Here is an 18,434-nt window from a genome sequence, read left to right as displayed (position 1 = left end):
AATCGGAAAGAAAATGAGTCGTATCAGCTCTGGGAGCTACTATACAGACTGAAGTTATGACAGAAGACATTACGTTATATAACTAAAGTATCCAATCAGATGCCGAAATAGAGATAGCCAATGAGGAGACAGTTTACAGGAGAGGTTCAGAATGGAAAGTGAAAGTAGAAAGAAAGCATGACAGGTCCGTCCCTAACAATAGCCGAAAACAGTTAATACAAAAGAACTTAGAAAGGTAGTTCATATAAATGTTATGATCTTGCATTCAAATACAATTACTTACACTCAACTTCATACATAGAAGGCACACACACTCCACCACGGCTGGGTCTGACATACAAAATACACCAACTTCCACAGTAGTATAAACAAGCACATCCATATTTATTGCTGTTCAATAAAACAGGGCTCAATATAAAGTAAATGTTTTCACCAGGCGACCTATTGGGCTACCAGAAAAGTTGGGTCGCCCGGCCCAGTTGTCTTAATTTCTTATTAACTTTTCAGTATACAATAACATCTGTCTGTAACGTTTTGGATTGTAATTAATGTCATTCAAGCATTGACAGAAACCTTTGAAAAATAACTTAATTGCAAATTACACACATTCATGCAGTTTAATGAAATCACATCATATTGAAACTCATGCAGTGGTTCAAACTGCAGCCATTTTACAAAGCATATGTTTTGGATTGTGATAAGTGAACTGTTTATTTTGAATATGGTTGTTGGACACATTTTTTAAAATTTTCTGGTCACCATGCAGGCGCCTTACAGGTCAATAACTGATTGCCAATGGTGAATTTAATGAGCCATGTCCACCAAACAGATGCCATTTTGAGCCCTGTAAAATCACCCAACAAATACAATTTCAGTGTGCTGTAATAAGTCAACCCTGGTCCTTGACTTGGAGTCATAGATTATGTGTTGTTCCCAGGTCTTATTGCAGAGTAAATGTTAATGACATCAAAGCAAATCTATAACATCATTAAATATACTTAACATTGATTTCCCTGTGTGGTAAAAGGAAGTTTGGCTTTAGAGTTGATCTAAGTTAATTGTTAAGAATATCACTTAAAGTCATTATCATGATTAATAGCAAATTTGCAATAGCTACAATTGGTTTCTTCTGGAATGTTCTTGGGTGAATGGGGTTTGTATAAAAAGAGAATTTGTACCCTTGGGCCACAGGGATGGGGGTTAGAGTGAATGTCATCATAACCATAATTGATTTGGAATACATGTATCCTTGGGTGAAGGGAAATCAATGTTATAATATAGGACTTGCTTTGGTCCCATAAGGAACAGAGGGGAATCGATAACCAGTAAGGGGGTAATGGAATATTGTACATAAAAAAACACACACACAAAAATAAACCTTTTTAGTTTTTGTTTTCTTTTTGTTTTTTGTTTTGAGTGTTTTCAACCAAAACATTGATTGGGGTTGTAATTGTACTATTGCTCATTTATACATTGTACTCAATATTAGCATGGCTATTTAAAAATATTATTGTGTGAATATTGTGTCAAAATAGTTGAAATAGTTGAAATAACCTGGTGATCAAGTGGTTCAGGTCCTATGATCACTATAATTTGTATGAATATACATGTAATGCATTATATATATCTATGTGGTGCAGCATCTGTCCATTGTAAAGTTTTCCATTCAAACAACTTTTTCTTGATACTTGTAACTAAAAAGCCCAGTAATGATATTAAGCATATCAATGGCATGCTAGGATAAAGGGCTACTAATAAGTTTGTTCAAATGAATGACTTTTAAATCTACTTCCAAGATCACAGGGGTCATACAAATCATAAAATGTATGTACAATGTATGCAAATCCTCAAACTTCTTCATAGTATTAAGGCCTAGGATACTGATTTTGGGCCTGTAGCATTTTGGGATTAAGAGCTATGTAGCGTCGTTCAAGCTTGAATAGACAACCAGATTTGATGCTAATAACTTCAGTCGGCAGGTGCCGGTGTATTCTTCACATTGTAAAAACAGGCATGGTCTTCACACAAACTGATAACGTAGTTATCATGTACACAACAAGGGAGCACTCATTATACAGAATGGGGGTGACCATTATTTATGTTAAAGTTTATACGATAACTATCGTCACAAGCTACATACCAATTTTGTATAAATGAATGATCTTTACCCACTTTCAATGTCACTAGGGCCAAATATGTTAAAAACTTCAAATGATTTCTCAATAACCAAAAGCTCTACACCATTCATATTACAAATATAAGGTAAAATCTGAATAAAGAACTAATCTATTTTGAAACTCACATGGATATCAATTAAATCTCCCAGTAATAAACTGGTACAGGTGAGAGATTCAGGCCATAAGTGCCTCTTGTTTTCCCATTACAGCCAATACATCTAGGAAAATGAATTGTGACTGCAAGCTGCAAGTTGTTCATAGAAAAATATAATTAGAAAAATTTAAATTATAAGACATTCTTGTTTCAGCACCAGAAAATGAAGAAGATTCAAAGAAAGAAAGTACAACCTCTGATATTGATTCTAAAGATACAGAGACTTCTAAAGATAAGAATGCAACTGAAATAACAGAAACCTCAGAAAAAAATGCTGGTCAAAAAGAAGGAGGTAAGGTGGTAAATTCAGAGGGGAATGATGCCAAAGCTGCTGAAGTTACAGGTGACGATGCAGACAATGCTGACAAAAAGGAAAGTGCTGATGTCAAAAAGGAGGAAACTGAAGAAAAGGATGAAGGAGAGGATAAAGCAGACTTAAAGAAAGCTGAGAAAAAACCTGATGAAGATCAAAAGGAAGCTGATAAATCAAAGAGTGATAAAAAGGATGCTGGAAAGAGTACTAAATCAAAAGCTAAAGCTGAGGCGGAGGCTGAAGCTAAAGCCAGAGCTGAAGCAAGAGCCAGGGCTGAAGCAAGGAGAAAGGCTGACGAGGAAGCCATGACTAAGGAATGGGATAACCTGGGTATTAATTCTAACTACAATCTATATCGCACTGTGATTTCTTTATCAAACAAACATAAATAAAAGTAATTTACCTGATCACATGAACCCCTTGGCAGATTTAGTTTATATATAATTACAACTAGGATATCACTTTAAGAACTCTTACTGGTCAAGCCCCTGCTAACTTCGATTTGATTAATTTGAAATTTGTAAATTTATTTATGTTGATAGTAAGAGTAAATAAGTAGAGATAAATTACAACATGTTACATTTTCATTTCCAGTCGTCACTATGGGTGATGTGGAAGTGAGACACTTTAAAACTGATGACTTTTTCCTATGCCTTTGCAAAGCAAAGGAAATCCATATTGATTTTGAAGATGACAGTGGGATGCGAACCCTGGGGTAAGAATTGTTTTTATTACAATGTATTAGGGTCAGCTAACAACTTCTCTTTCCTGTGATACAAATAATATACATCTGCAGCCTAATATAGTTCCTATTTTAACAGCAATTTAACTGATGGTTCCCATGTTTACTGCAATTATTAAAAATGAAATATGAATGTTTGGTGTTCTACACTATTATAAATTTTAAATATAAACATTTTCCTCATCAGTATATGCAATTTTGTTGGCGTAGGATTACATAGCTCTGTCTCAATCTTGGCTTGAAAACGAAAGTAAAAAAATTTAGCTTGATCGTCGTGGAAATTTACATGCGTCCACAGAGAAACTATCCACATGTCTTAGACTCATATGTTCATATGCAAGAACATTTCATATAAGCCTAAAACCAACCATGTTTACGTAGTCAAATGTTTACAATTCTATAATAGCTTTACAACCATACATTCCATGGGAACTTCAGCTGTCACATGACTAATTATGTGATCATCACTTATCAACCAAAATGGCGGTTATGTCTAATGTAACTAAACCAGCGACCGTTCACAGTTTCATATTTATTTTTATGTCACTAGAATACGCAAGAAATATCAACATGAATTGAAGGCAAGTTGTAACAAACTACATTGCCGTTTTTCATGAGGATTTTATTAAATAAGATTATTGTTTGTTTATTTGAAAAGAATATAACGATTATGATCTGTGACTGATGTACTGACGTCTTGTTTGTCAAAACTGTAGGCCTTTATATGTCTCGTCGGACAGCGTGACCAACAGCGCGACCGCAGTTTTCTATCGGAGCTGAAATATTTGCATTTTCGATGTTACTAGGGTCATAAAATAGATGTTTGCTAGGCCTAATTAACATCTTATAATATAAATTAAAAAAAAACATTAGGCTGTGTACATCTTGGATTTTATCTCTGCATGTTGTACATGTAACCGTTAATACTAATAGACTGATCATGATTTGTCCTTCAGTTGATTTTTTTCAAAGTTTACAAGCAGCTTTACTGATTCAGAAGTATATCAATAATCTTCCACAAACATTTAAGAAAATGGTCGGGGAAAGAACTATACTCAGCTATTGGAAAGTTTTCAGCAGATAAATATGTTAAACATGTTTTCTTGAATATGTATAGAATAGGAATAACCAGATCAAGACATTTCATTTAATACAAATGCAGCTGTCTGACTATAAAATCCAATTTTGAATTCCTTATTTTATGACCTCAGACTCTGATGTTTTTTTCAGGGCCTTTGGCCCTTTGATTACAGTTAAGTCAGTAAAACATTGTAGATAACATCCCGTTATAACATATCTTATGGAAAAGTATGATGTATATATGAGGATCCCTTTGAACTACATAACTCAAATATAAGGTATGTGTTAACCTTTTATAAAGGGGATTGAATCTCAGCAAACTGTATAAAAGGGGGCAGGATTGTTTTTGTGACAGCATACAACTGCTCTAATTTTCCAGAGTAGGAGAAATGTTTTGATTATAAATAATCTTTACATATACAGTGTATATTAGAGTAATATTTTGTTTTCTTTTATTTCCAGTAAAATGAAAGTCGCTTTTAATGCTTCAAGTCCAGCACGATATGAAAGCCTCGTCAAAAGTCTAGCTAACATTAGGCTGCTGGGAATAAAGATTGATGAATGCGCTGAACATCTGTTAAAGAAAACAAGTAAGTGCAATGTTTTAAGCACACTGGACAAGTGAAACCACAATTTTAGTCCCCAAATACTATATCTTAGCTATCAAAACCTCTACTACTTGTATAGATATTTTTAAAAAATTTCATAGAAAAAATAAATGCATTTATAAAAGAAAAAATAAATATTGTAAGAAGTTAAGAAAACAAAGGAAGATTTGTGTGGACTGCTCCACTAAGAATACAGGTAACTAATAATACACTGTAGTTATAGTATATATAGTGTGTATAGGCTCAATGAGGGAAAGACTAACTGTAGCCTCACAGATAGATAGATGATCATCTAATGTTTAGATAGGTAGATCATCTAATGTTTAGATAGGTAGACGAGCATCTAATGTTTAGATAGATAGATGATCATCTTATGTTTAGATAGGTAGATGATCATCTAATGTTTAGATAGATAGATGATCATCTAATGTTTAGATAGGTAGATCATCTAATGTTTAGATAGGTAGATGATCATCTAATGTTTAGATAGGTAGATGATCATCTAATGTTTAGATAGGTAGATGATCATCTAATGTTTAGATAGGTAGATGATCATCTAATGTTTATATAGATAGATGATCATGTGATGTTTAGATAGATAGATGATCATCTAATGTTTAGATAGGTAGATGATCATCTAATGTTTAGCTAGGTAGGTGATCATCTGATGTTTAGATAGATAGATGATCATCGTATGTTTATATAGATAGATGATCATCTGATGTTTAGATAGGTAGATGATCATCTGATGTTTAGATAGGTAGATGATCATCTAATGTTTAGATAGGTAGATGATCATCTAATGTTTATATAGGTAGATGATCATCTAATGTTTATATAGATAGATGATCATCTGATGTTTATATAGGTAGATGATCATCTAATGTTTAGATAGATAGATCATCTAATGTTTATCTAGATAGATGATCATCTAATGTTTAGATAGGTAGATGATCATCTAATGTTTAGATAGGTAGATGATCATCTGATATTTAGAGAGATAGATGATCATCTAATGTTTAGATAGATAGATGGTCATCTAATGTTTATATAGATAGATGATCATCTGATGTTTTATAATTTGGCAGCTGTTTGTTATTGTTCTCTCTATCCAGATGCTCTTTGTTTTTTTGGTATTGGTGGGGGTCAGAAGTGTGATCACAAAATTTGTATCCCCACAAAAAATGAACTATCTAGATTTGATACAATACCAGGACATGGTAAGAAACCTTTTGATCATCCATTTCTTCATATTTCAGATGAATTCTGCAGAAGACTGGGTCTGCAAGGTAAGATATATATATTAACCATGAGATAAACTAGGTGAGTATACATTATATACTGTATTGTACTTACTAATGTCTCTGTATGTATTCAAAACACAAGAAATCAATTCTTGTAATGTAAGTCATTTATACAGAGATATATATGTTGCTGACCAAGACACATTGCAATGATTGAATACATGCATTATGAAATTGTGTCAATACTTAAACATAGTAAGGATTTTGTATCCTGAATCTTAGGAGGTACTGCCAACAGGTAGAGTATCATCCAACACACTGGGCATGAGTTCAGAAATCACTACTTATTTGAATAAAGAAGTAATGCAAGAAGAGTTGACTTGTTGCCAAGAAGATCTAAAAGCTCCAAAAGAGTGAAATTTGAGTGACCGACATTGGCCAAGTGTACAAAATTACTACATCATTTACTTACATATGAGTCAGAGTGTCTTCATAATGTACATATCTTGGAAGCTCCCACATAATCAGGACAACTGTGACCACATCACTGGAGGTTCACCTATTGTACTGTGTACATTTCAGTTTTTCACGTTCCGTTGAATTACTGTACTGGTTCTCAATCAGTATTCAAATGAAGGGAAAAGTCATCTTCTGATTCTTGAAAATATGCTGGAAAACTGTTAACAGGTATTATCAACACAACTTTTTTTTTTAATTTTGGAGATATTTTGCTGATGTATCAATATAAACGAATTTGGAGAAAAGCAGGCTTTCTGGTCTCATCAATGCCATACAACAGCATTCTACAGGAAAATGTCTACTCACTGTGGCAGAAAATGGTGAAGAAATGGGCCATCTTTATGCAAACATATGTTGCAAGATGAAACAGTTGGAGATGAAAGATTGTGAAAGTAACTTGGATAACTGCTGAATTGTGTCTTGTTAATGGCAACAGGTTACCTGAAGTGGAGTGTATCCAGATAAACACTACATTGTTCAACAATTTGCAATTGCAATCAATAATGTTTTTAGCATGGTAGGTTTCCATGTTCACTAACTGGATTCTTGTCAACTGAAGGATGTGGATTTCAAAATGACCAAGAATTGAGTGTTTCATGTACCATGTTATCACCAAAAATGCCACACAAAGTATGGAAATCAAAATACTGCAATTAAGGATGTCAAGGAAAACATTGGATGAAAAATCATAACTTTATAGGATTCATCTGATTGAAAGGACAAAGAAATAAAATATAAAGAATTACAAAGGGTTGTTGATTCTGTCTAAGATCCAAAATGCTTATTTATTTGCTGAAAGAGCAAGAATCTGTGATGCTGTAATGCTCACCTGACACAAAGTATTGTGTGGATTTTATTTTGAATTATATATAATATATGAAATACATGAAATCACAAAGTTTCATCTATTATTGATCATGATGTGATGTTCAAATAGTCATAAAATCTTCTTTGATTGGAATGAGATGCATGTCTGATGATGCAAGGCTAACAAAAGATGTATATTTCCATATTGGTCTATTTCAAATGTTGAATGTATGGAATTGATTGTAAGTGATTGTTAGAAGCAGTGATGGATTTCCAGTAGCACCAAATATTGCCATTTTAGAAGTACTATAGTATGCTTTGTACATGTAAACCACACATCTTCACTATTTATGTTTGAAGATGAAAGAGACTGTCACATAATGGAGTAATCCTCCATGTCATTGATTCAGTGATACACTGCTAGACTGGAAACAGAGAAAGAGAATTAACACTTCCATATGGATGTTTAGAATCTCCGATCTGGGACAGAGGAACGACTGTCAATGTTGTTCAATATTTCTTGATGAAGACTTGATTTTCAGCTTTGCGTGTTGTTTACAGAAGGCCATCCCAGGGACAGGTCATTGTTCCTGAAGAATTTACCTGAAGATACGACAGATTTATCTCTGAAGGAATACATACCTAATATGGTCAGAGCTTGTGTAGCCCGCAAGCCAGGGGGCAAGGTTGTTGGGTAAGTAAGTACAGACCTGTGGGGTATACAAATTAGACAGGCCTCAGGGAGAGGTAAGGCAGGTGAGCAACTACTGTATAAGTTGATAATATTGGTCAGAGGGACTGCAGTCACCTTAGGAAATCATTTCATTGACATGGATCAAAGAGCTGACTCGTATAATGAAAGAAATCTTGTGTATCATATAATAATCATAGGGACATGCTGGTCCCTTTATAATATCATTGGAGCATGCTGATCCCTTTAGAATAATTATGCTGGATTAACAACGCTTAATGACAGTGTCATTGTTCATCACAAAATGAAACCATTAACATTATTGATGGTGTATCTTGATGTGATAAATTCTGTACAATAGATTAAAACAATGTACATGATTTAAATCAAGCAAAGTCTAAGAAAGGATTCGAAAGATCTCAGAAATATGCCAGCTATACAAACACAACTTTTGTTTTGTTTTATCTCTTTAAGAACATGTATAGATAAATGAAAATGAAAAGGGTCTATTGCATGACAAAAGGAGAGACACAAAGAGAAGGATATATATATGACCTTTATTTAACAGATAAAAAAAAAACCTTTTTTGGAGTGCTGTACCAGTACTGAGGTCTATATGCATAATAATAGAAGTAATAAATCTAGTACAGTTTACAAAAAGATAAAGATTATGTACCGTGTTCATTAAAGAACTGGCAAAAAACATGATACAATGTTGCCTTGACAAGATTATTTTTTTCTGGTTTCAATACACATGCTTCATCTTCTGTAGAATCATCTGTTGGCCTTGTACAACATCCAGTGGATGTGTGTCTGTACACAACATCAATGATCTTCTAAATCTAGAATTGCTTTGGGTTTATGTCTACATTGTTATAAACAAAATGTTGTGCAAAAGTGTCTTATTTCCTGTAAGTGCCATAGTTGCCTTAATTTCCTTTGTCAATGATTATAGCAAACATCACTTCTTATAGCCTTATAACCTTACTGTACGATTTGCCTCAAATGGGAAATACTCTACATCTGCATTGTAAAAAGTGTATATGATGTACCAGCACGTCGACTTCTTCATACTGTTGCCTTCATTGTCCAGATATCATATAATCTTGGAATGTGTCATCTTAAGTGGAATATTAAGTTAAGGTCAAGTAACATTGATATCATCATGTCCCTCACCTGTAAGACAGGTAACATTGATATCATCATGTCCCTCACCTGTAAGACAGGTAACATTAATATCATCACGTCCCTCAGCTGTAAGACAGGTAACATTAATATCATCATGTCCCTCAGCTGTAAGACAGGTAACATTAATATCATCACGTCCCTCAGCTGTAAGACAGGTAACATTAATATCATCACGTCCCTCAGCTGTAAGACAGGTAACATTAATATCATCATGTCCCTCAGCTGTAAGACAGGTAACATTAATATCATCACGTCCCTCAGCTGTAAGACAGGTAACATTAATATCATCACGTTCCTCACCTGTAAGACAGGTAACATTAATATCATCACGTTCCTCACCTGTAAGACAGGTAACATTAATATTGTCATATCCCTCAATTCTAAGACAGGTAACATTTATATTTTGAAGTCCTTCTCTAAGACTGGTATCAGTAATATTATATCTCTAGACTATTTGACAAGTAATATTTATGTCGTCACATCCATAAGCTGTAAAATAGATAAGGATTGCTACAAATTTCAGACAATTTGACAAAAATTATATTCATGAAGTTAACTAGCTAGATATTCTTGTGTTACCTGCAGCCATTGCAGATACCTCCTACATATCACGCAGGTATAATTAAATTTAAAGATTGCGTTGATTTTTTTCTAGCTGGGCAGTGGTTGAAATGGAATCTAAAGGAGAATGTCTTGCCTTTCTTCACAAAAACAAGTTCATCAAGATCGGCAAGCATCAAGTGCGGGTCAGCAGAATGACCTCAATAGGTAACATTTCATCACATTGATTGTAGTAAGAAGGCATAAATGTATTGTAAATGTGATAGGTCAGAGAGACCTGTGATGAGTTATATTGATAAAACATTTTTGAGATTTATCAAGAAATCATACATTATTTTGAATAAAGATGTGGTGAGTTAGGTTGAATTAACATGCTCTACTGAAGCAGAAGTAAATTGTTATATCATTTTTGACCAATAGCTTAATCAAATGCATAAGACTTATACTATGAATGAAGTTTAGCCATAATTGTTGAATTATAGCCCTTTGATATCATCAGGGTAACTATATATGTATGTGGTATGGAAAAATAAGTACTATGTATACCAATGAATCATTTTAATTCCAGGTAAACCTGAGATTCCAACAACACCACGTGTACAGCAATGGCTGTGGGGAAAACTCTTCTACTTGTCTGACAGTAAGCTTTTCTTTCATAGAAAAAACCCAAAAGGTCTTTAGATTAACAGTGATTTCATTTGAATAAGAAAAAACTATATCATTGTCATTTGTCATTTCATCGGTGCGGGGTTGGTTCATTATTATTCTAATCGCCTTTTGTCCGTCGTCGTCCGTCCGTAAACAATTTACATTTTCGACTTCTTCTCCAAAACCCCTAAACCAAATTCAAGGAAATTTGGCAAGAAGCTTCTATGGCTAAAGTTCAACCAAAATTGTGAATTATATGGTCCCCAACCCCCAGGGGCCTGAGGGGCGGGGCTAAAAAGGGTCAAATTGACTAAAACTTCAAAAATCATCTTCTCTACTCTCAGATATGTTAGAATCAAACACTCTTAATAGATGGAAGGGTCTTAAGGTGCTTTACCAAAATTGTGAATTTCATGACCCAGGAGTCTCACGTTTGCCCCTGGGGAGGGGGTAAACTTTACTATAGTTTATATACGGAAATCACATTTTTGACTTTTATTTGTTGGATTTGTAATGGAATTCAATCGGCTAACATTATCAGCATGGGTTGACAGATTAATGGTATGCACATGTTGGCCCTGACTGACCCCCAGGGGCTGATGGGCAGGGCTAAAAAGGGTCAAATTGACTGAAATTTCAAAAATCATCTTCTCTACTCTCAGATATGATGGAATCAAATACTCTTCATAGATTGAAAGGTCTTACGGTGCTTTACCAAAATTGTGAATATCATGACCCAGGGGTCTCACGTTTGCCCCTGGGGAGGGGGTAAAATTTACTATAGTTTATATAGGGAAATCACATTTCTGACTATAATTTGTTTGATTTCTATTGGAATTAATTCTAACTTGTTTAACATTATCAGCTTGTGATGGCAGGTTGATGGTATGCACATGTTGGCCCTGACTGACCCCCAGGGCTGATGGGCAGGGCTAAAAAGGGTCAAATTGACTGAAATTTCAAAAATCTTTTTTTTCTCAAGACCCAAATAAGGTAGAATCAAATACTCCATCATAGATGGAAGGGTCTTATGGTGCTTTACTAAAACTATTCATTTCATGACCCTGGGGTCACAAGTTTGCCCCTGGGGAGGGGATAAATTCAACTATAGTTTATATAGGGAAATCACATTTTTGACTATAATTTGTTTGATTTCTATTGGAATTAATTCTAACTTTGTTAACATAATCAGCATGGGATGACAGCTTAATGGTATGCACATGTTGATCCTGACTGACCCCTAGGGGCTGATGGGCGGGGCCAAAAAGGGTCATTTAAATTAACTGAAATATTTCAAATCTCAGGTGATTGTTAAGGCCCATGGGCCTCTTGTTTCAGGGTTAAAAGGTCAGTGTCAGAATTGGTTTGGTTTGTTTTGTTTAACGTCCTATTAACAGCCAAGGGTCATTTAAGGACGTGCCAGATGCAATGTCGGAAAGAGTCCGATCACCTTCACAATTTATAGTTATAACAATGTACCTTGTATTTGTCAAATGTTGATACTAATTTGCATAGAAGTGGGAGAACCTTCTTGTCTTTTCTAGTGGTACCAATATGTTTTGCTACTTTATCACTACTGTTGTATTACTGTAGGGTTTTATTTGTCCCAAGATTAATACATGTATATTGGTCTTCATTTAAAGTTATTTTACATAGCATAATAATAATGTCATCACAAGGTGAGCTAAGCTGTTTTCAAAACACCTCTTGTCTCATTTCTGTTACATTTCTCATGTGGCTTATAGTCCAGCAGTCTCTGTATATCAATCGTTTCTTAGCAACATTTCAAGAAGTCCTTTTATCCATCAAATTAACACTAACTTCAGTAGAAAACAATAGTATGCTAGTCAAACAATTGTATGGGACACATTAAGGTAAAGAGAGCTTATGTGTCCCATCTGTCCTGAATGATTTATTTTTCTATTTCACCACATCCAAGAATTAAATGTAACAAAACTAGATATGGTACTTTCAAACATTTTTCACCAGATAAACCCAAATTGTAACACTAATAAAATTATTGTAATGGATACATACTACATGATATTTGACAGGGTGTGGTACTCAGATCGACATAGATGTTAGTTTTATGTGCCCCATGAAAGTAAATACTGTAAATGATAACTTATTGATCCTGCCAATAATCTGTCTCCTCTTGATTACAGAGAGAAGGGAGTACTGGAACAACAAACAGAACAACCTCCAAAACAACCGGTCTTCCCTGGATAGACGAACTGTTGGTAGGTTCAGTCGCGGAAACTTCCGAGACAACAAGTTCCTGAATACTCGTGGCAGGAGACCAGGCATCCGGGGCACTGGTCTGAGGTCAAACATGAACCTAGGAATGAGGTCAAATATGGGAATCCCAGGGCTAAATGTCAATTTAGCAGCTCAAAACCTGGGTGGCATGGGAATGGGCCCATCAAATATGGGGAGCATGATGGGACAAGGAATGGGAGGAAACATGGGGAGCTACAACATGGGATCAGCTATGGGAATGGGAAATATGGGTATGGCATCTGGCATGGGGGGGATGGGAACTGGAATGATGGGGAACATGAGCGGTGTGGGAATGGGCATGAGTGGAAATTCCATGGGAGGCCTAAACATGAACCAAAGAATGGGCCAAATGGGGTCAGATATTCAGGGAATGAGAACCAATGTTGCCTCAATGTCAAGGTCCAGAAGTAGGGATAGACTTGACCGAAGTCTTTCCCCTAAAAGAAGCTATGGATCAGAAAGGTCATTCAATGATCAGCGTCAAAGGAGGAGCACTGGGGGTACCATGGATACAGGTCGCTTCAGCAACAGGAGAGGGTCACCTAGGGATGGAGGGATGAGACGTACAAGTGACATCAATGTCCGATCATCCAATTCATCTCGAGGCAATAGGGGCAGTTTTTCTCGTGGAGGTGGTTACACAGGTGGTAGGGGAGGTAACTACGGAGGTGGGCGAGACAATAGAAGCAGCTTTGATTCTGGCAGAGATGGAAGCTTCGATAGAGACCGTAGAAGTCGTAGAGACAGCGAGGACTTTAGCCGAGACTATAAGGATTACAACAAAGGTAGTAGTTATAGTGATCACAGCGACTATGAGGAGGACTACAACAGAGGCGGATCTCGCTACAGTCGAGATGATGATTATGATCGGCCATCAAGATCCTCCGACAGAATGGGACAGAGTTCAGCACCAAGGAGAATGCAACAGATCACTAAGAGGAGGGAGAGAAGCCCCATGTGGGATGATCGGGACTATGACAACTCCCCTAGCATGGAACGAGGTATACTTAATTCTTAATGTTTGTGTTTGTTTTTTAACAAGACCACTATCATTTGATTTGTTAATTGGAATATTGTATTCAGTGTCTGATAACAAAATGCATTCAGTATGTTTTCCTGTTGAAAGTAGTTAATCTGAAAACTCTTATACGCACAGAATAAATGATCCCTTATTCAATGTCGATCAGGATCCTTTATCTATTTGTACATGGTTTAGACAAACCCACATTTCGTTTAATGTACTGACATAAAGATAAGTCTACCGATTCTGAGAAAAAGTGATATGCCTAACCATTTTAAAACCATGAATTCAACTCGACAATAGTTATTTTTTCCTGGTAACACAAAGCAGTTCCCTCAGGAAAGATTCAAATCAACAAAAATTAAAAAAAATATCTGAGATTGGAAAAACCTATCCTGATTTTTGTGGTTTACAATGTAGATTTTGTCCTTCCATTTCAACTTAGATGATGAATCCAGGGGAAGAGGGATGAAAAAGACAGCTTCTCGCAGGGTAAGTCAGTGTTTACCAAAGGTATGCAGAAAGCATGATATGCAATTGTTCTTAAAATATACAATTACAATAGAACATGTTGGAGAAACAGTATTATTAGCTCAGCTGGTCCAAAGGACCAATATGAGCTGATGTCATGCCATGGCACCCGTTGCCCATCATCCATCTGTCAACACTACAAAAAATTACTTCTTCTTAATTACTGATATGAATTTAACCTAATTTGACTGGTCAAAATGCTACAAATGGTTGGGGTTTACCCCTCAGAAGGCAGAGAGGTGAGGCCAAAAGGGAGCAATTTGGCTGTATTGCTATAAAAGATTTCTTCTCTGGAACTAAGCGATGGATATTGCTCAGATGGAGATTAAATAAGCTACAAAATCACCGTACATCTGTGGTTTGTCAGTCTGTAAACAACCCTTGATATCGCTATTTCTTTAAAGGTGCTGGAGGAATAGTTCTCAAACTTTACATGTAGGTTTCCTTTGGACCTATGAAGTGCCCATTAAATTTTGAATTTGATTGGAAGTTCTTAGATCTTGAAATGTAATTTATATTGAACACTTCTGAAGAAAACGACATAAATACTGTATACCTGGTAATTTTCGCCCCAGGTTATTATCCCCCTTGAGCAACACAAAACATATTCGCCCCGTTTTAAATTCGCCCTAAATGGTTTTCAAGAAATATCCGTTTCTCGTTTGTAAAATTGAAAAATTCCGTTCATAATTCTCTATACAGTTGAACTCGGAACACTCAGGACTTATCGAGTTACCCAATTGTCTTATCAGGATGAGATGTGAAATGTAATCAGGTGTCAAATAAAGAATGTTTACCCGTGCTCAGATTTTCTTTTAGTCCCTATTGATTCAAGTAGTCATGAGTATGCATGGGTGGTTTTAAGCAAACACGATTAATTTTAAGTTCACCGCGCCATCACTAATGACTGACCAGTGTTTTCTTTTGTTCACATGTACATGAATGGAAGCCACAATTAAGCGACATTGAACACATAAAATTAGTCGTGTCCATGACAGGAATTTGATGCCACTCTGTATTTCAATTTTATCATGACCCGGACTATATAATTTTTTTAAAAATAACTGAATATTAATTTTTACTGTGGTTTATTAATCCAATTCAGCTTGAAATTTTCGCCTTCATCTTAAATTCGCCCTATCTTCAAAGGGCGAAAATGGCGAAAATTAAACGGGGGCGAAAATTACCAGGTATACAGTAGGTAATTCAGGATGTACCCTTTATCTGTATGAAAGTACAGTGTATTTTCAAATTATAAAATATTTCATTATATAAATGTATTACAAAATAATGTACAGTTTTATGTAATTGATTATATCGCCTATTACTTCTTTTTAAAAATGAAGAAATTGTCTTGTTGGGTTACTCACAGGTTAAATTTTGTTTCTGTTAACTGGTGGACGAATTGGATGCTCTGAAGCAAGATTATGAAAAATTATTAGTTAAACATAAACCATGTGTCTAAACATCAAGATTGCTAGATCAAAGTGTTATTTTGGCCTCATGTTCTTTATTTCAGGACCTATCCGAAAAGCTTGGAGTTGTCCTCTCAAATGAAAGGTAATAATATTTTTGATGTTCAAGTTTCTGAGAAATAATATTTAAACAGATTCATGTTAAAATTAATAGAACCAGGTAGAAGAATGAAACATGACATTTCTACTGAACTGTAATTGAAATTAGTGGGCTTATTACCAAGCATATCTTTATTGCTGAAAAATATAGTATGCTTCATCATTAGAAGTTACCTTTGCATACTGGAGATAACTTTGTTTGCTGTAGTTTATCTTTGTCATTAAGTGGTTACTTTATTTACTGTCCATAATGTTATAGACAAGGTGTCCAAGATGATCGTGCTATGGTGGCTCTCCTGCAAACAGCCCTAGATGCCATGCAGAAAAAGGAAGGGTAATATCTGGGATCATTTTGTGTAGAAATACTGAAAAATAGCATTTCTGTTGACATAACAATATAGATTTGATTGTGTAAAAACTATGAACCACTTTAATATTATGTGTAAAGATGATGCTAAAATGATGTTCTTGACTTGGTTGAATGGAAATCCTATATATCACGGACATGTCTCTACATAATGCAAACACATGACCTACATGTAAAATGATACAGCTTTGTGATCAAATTTTTGTTTAAAATTTCAATCCAAAATAAATTTTTATGAGAATATTATTTTCAGAAATTACTTCAAAGGGAGCTATGCCATTTACCTGTAGTTCAATGGGTAAAAACCAAGTATCTTGTTCAGTTTGTGGAAAGTTATTCACAGAACTTCATATTTTGTACATAACTATAGTGAGGCATAAAATTGTACAATTAATTAACAATAATATCTGCATCATTAATTTGTCATAGGAGTAAGTCGCCTGCCCGTGCCACTGTCAGCAGCTCACTTGGGCGTCCAGTCACATCCCCATCCATGCGCAGATCCAATCCCATCCCTCTAAAGAGGAGGAAACCCTATGATGAGGACCTCTCACAACTGCAAAAGCGACCAAGATCAGGTACAAATGTAGCTCCTTTTTCAGAGCCTTCAAGCACACCTTGCCAGTGATAGATAGCTTTAATGTTTCTGGAAAATACTTGGGTCATTATGACTATACAAGCAGTATGCACTGCCCACTATGATTTGTCTTAATAATGATTTGTGTTTACTTCACTTCTGATAGCCTTGTAATTATTTTGTGGCAATAAATCGAGCAAGGCTTTAGCTTCTTTGCTCAAAATTTAAAATAACTTTCTTTGTCAATTTAGAATTTTCTTCGCAAGGACAAAGTCGAGGAGGATCCTCACTGGGTCACAGCTCTACAATGGGGAGTGGGAGCTACTCTGGTGTACAGTCATCACAGCAGTACCGCACCCCATTACAGAACGAGTACTCCAAACAAAGTATAGCACGAGGAGGAATGAGTAGAGGTGGAAGAGGGGGTATGAGAGGGGGGAGTATAAGAGGGACCGCTAGAGGAACAGCTCGTGGGACAGGCAGAGGAGGAACAGGTCATGGTGCAGCTGGCAGAGGGGGATACAACCAAGGTTTGTGTCTGATTCTATTGGGGAGCTATATATTTGACGTAGGAGTGGGCAGTATAATAAGTTTATTACTAAGCAAGTTCTAGTTTGGAATAATTACATCCTTAGGGAGTCTGATAATGACAGAGTGTTCTGTAGGTCACGAGTTTGATATACATGTAGATATTAATAGATTCATGCTGGTTATATTCTCAGGAGGAAATCGACCACAGATGGGTATGGGCAGTAGCCAAGGAATGACGAGGAGTTACGAGGACTATTGATACAGAACATAGTGACATCATTATCCTAATGACAATAACTACAGACATTGTGACCCTGGAAATTTTAACTCTTGAAGGAACATATATTAGTAGATTAAATATTAGAAAAGAGAAGCTGAAATATTATTTGTACATTGTGTTCAGTTTTTGTTGTACATATCAAACTTTATGTAAATAAAGGATGGAGGTGTGTAGCTAAGTAATTTTCTGATACAGAGTAACAATTCTTCAGTAGTTGGCCTCATTTATAGTCAATTTTGCAAACTATATGTATGTTTGCTAGTGTCTGGTCACAGGAAAATAAATGTGGCAGTTTACAGCTATCCATTTGTATATACATGTATAATGTACATCTATGTTCAAATTGTGTTTGTAATCATGAGAAAGTGTATGTCACAGAATTTAGCATCTTAGATGTTGTAATATTTACACAGCAATTATGTGACTTACATTATTATTGATTGTCCACTGGTTAAGGCTAATTGGTATCTCATTAAAGCTTCAGATTGTCATTTTGTTCACACATTGTGCATTTGTAATAAAGATCTTTTTGTCATTTTTA

At 35.4% G+C, this 18,434-nt stretch overlaps 1 protein-coding gene across 1 annotated transcript in view; it reads left to right on the top strand.

Moving 5' to 3' along the window:
- Positions 1–18,434, top strand: part of LOC117325160 — a 19,962-nt gene extending 1,528 nt beyond the window's left edge. Inside the window, exons 3-16 of the mRNA XM_033881147.1 lie at positions 2,486–2,974; positions 3,239–3,359; positions 4,929–5,056; positions 6,334–6,363; positions 8,206–8,338; positions 10,179–10,291; positions 10,653–10,724; positions 12,898–14,013; positions 14,479–14,525; positions 16,084–16,124; positions 16,398–16,472; positions 16,935–17,083; positions 17,334–17,612; positions 17,805–18,434. Of these exons, the coding sequence (XP_033737038.1) occupies positions 2,486–2,974; positions 3,239–3,359; positions 4,929–5,056; positions 6,334–6,363; positions 8,206–8,338; positions 10,179–10,291; positions 10,653–10,724; positions 12,898–14,013; positions 14,479–14,525; positions 16,084–16,124; positions 16,398–16,472; positions 16,935–17,083; positions 17,334–17,612; positions 17,805–17,872 (2,861 nt within the window). The 3' untranslated portion in view covers positions 17,873–18,434. The remainder of the gene's footprint in view (positions 1–2,485; positions 2,975–3,238; positions 3,360–4,928; positions 5,057–6,333; positions 6,364–8,205; positions 8,339–10,178; positions 10,292–10,652; positions 10,725–12,897; positions 14,014–14,478; positions 14,526–16,083; positions 16,125–16,397; positions 16,473–16,934; positions 17,084–17,333; positions 17,613–17,804) is intronic.

Source organism: Pecten maximus, chromosome 1 (assembly GCF_902652985.1).
Source record: "Pecten maximus chromosome 1, xPecMax1.1, whole genome shotgun sequence".
Taxonomy (NCBI): Eukaryota; Metazoa; Mollusca; class Bivalvia; order Pectinida; family Pectinidae; genus Pecten; species Pecten maximus.
Note: the sequence above shows the minus strand (reverse complement) of the source record. Positions and strands in the feature narration are given on the sequence as shown.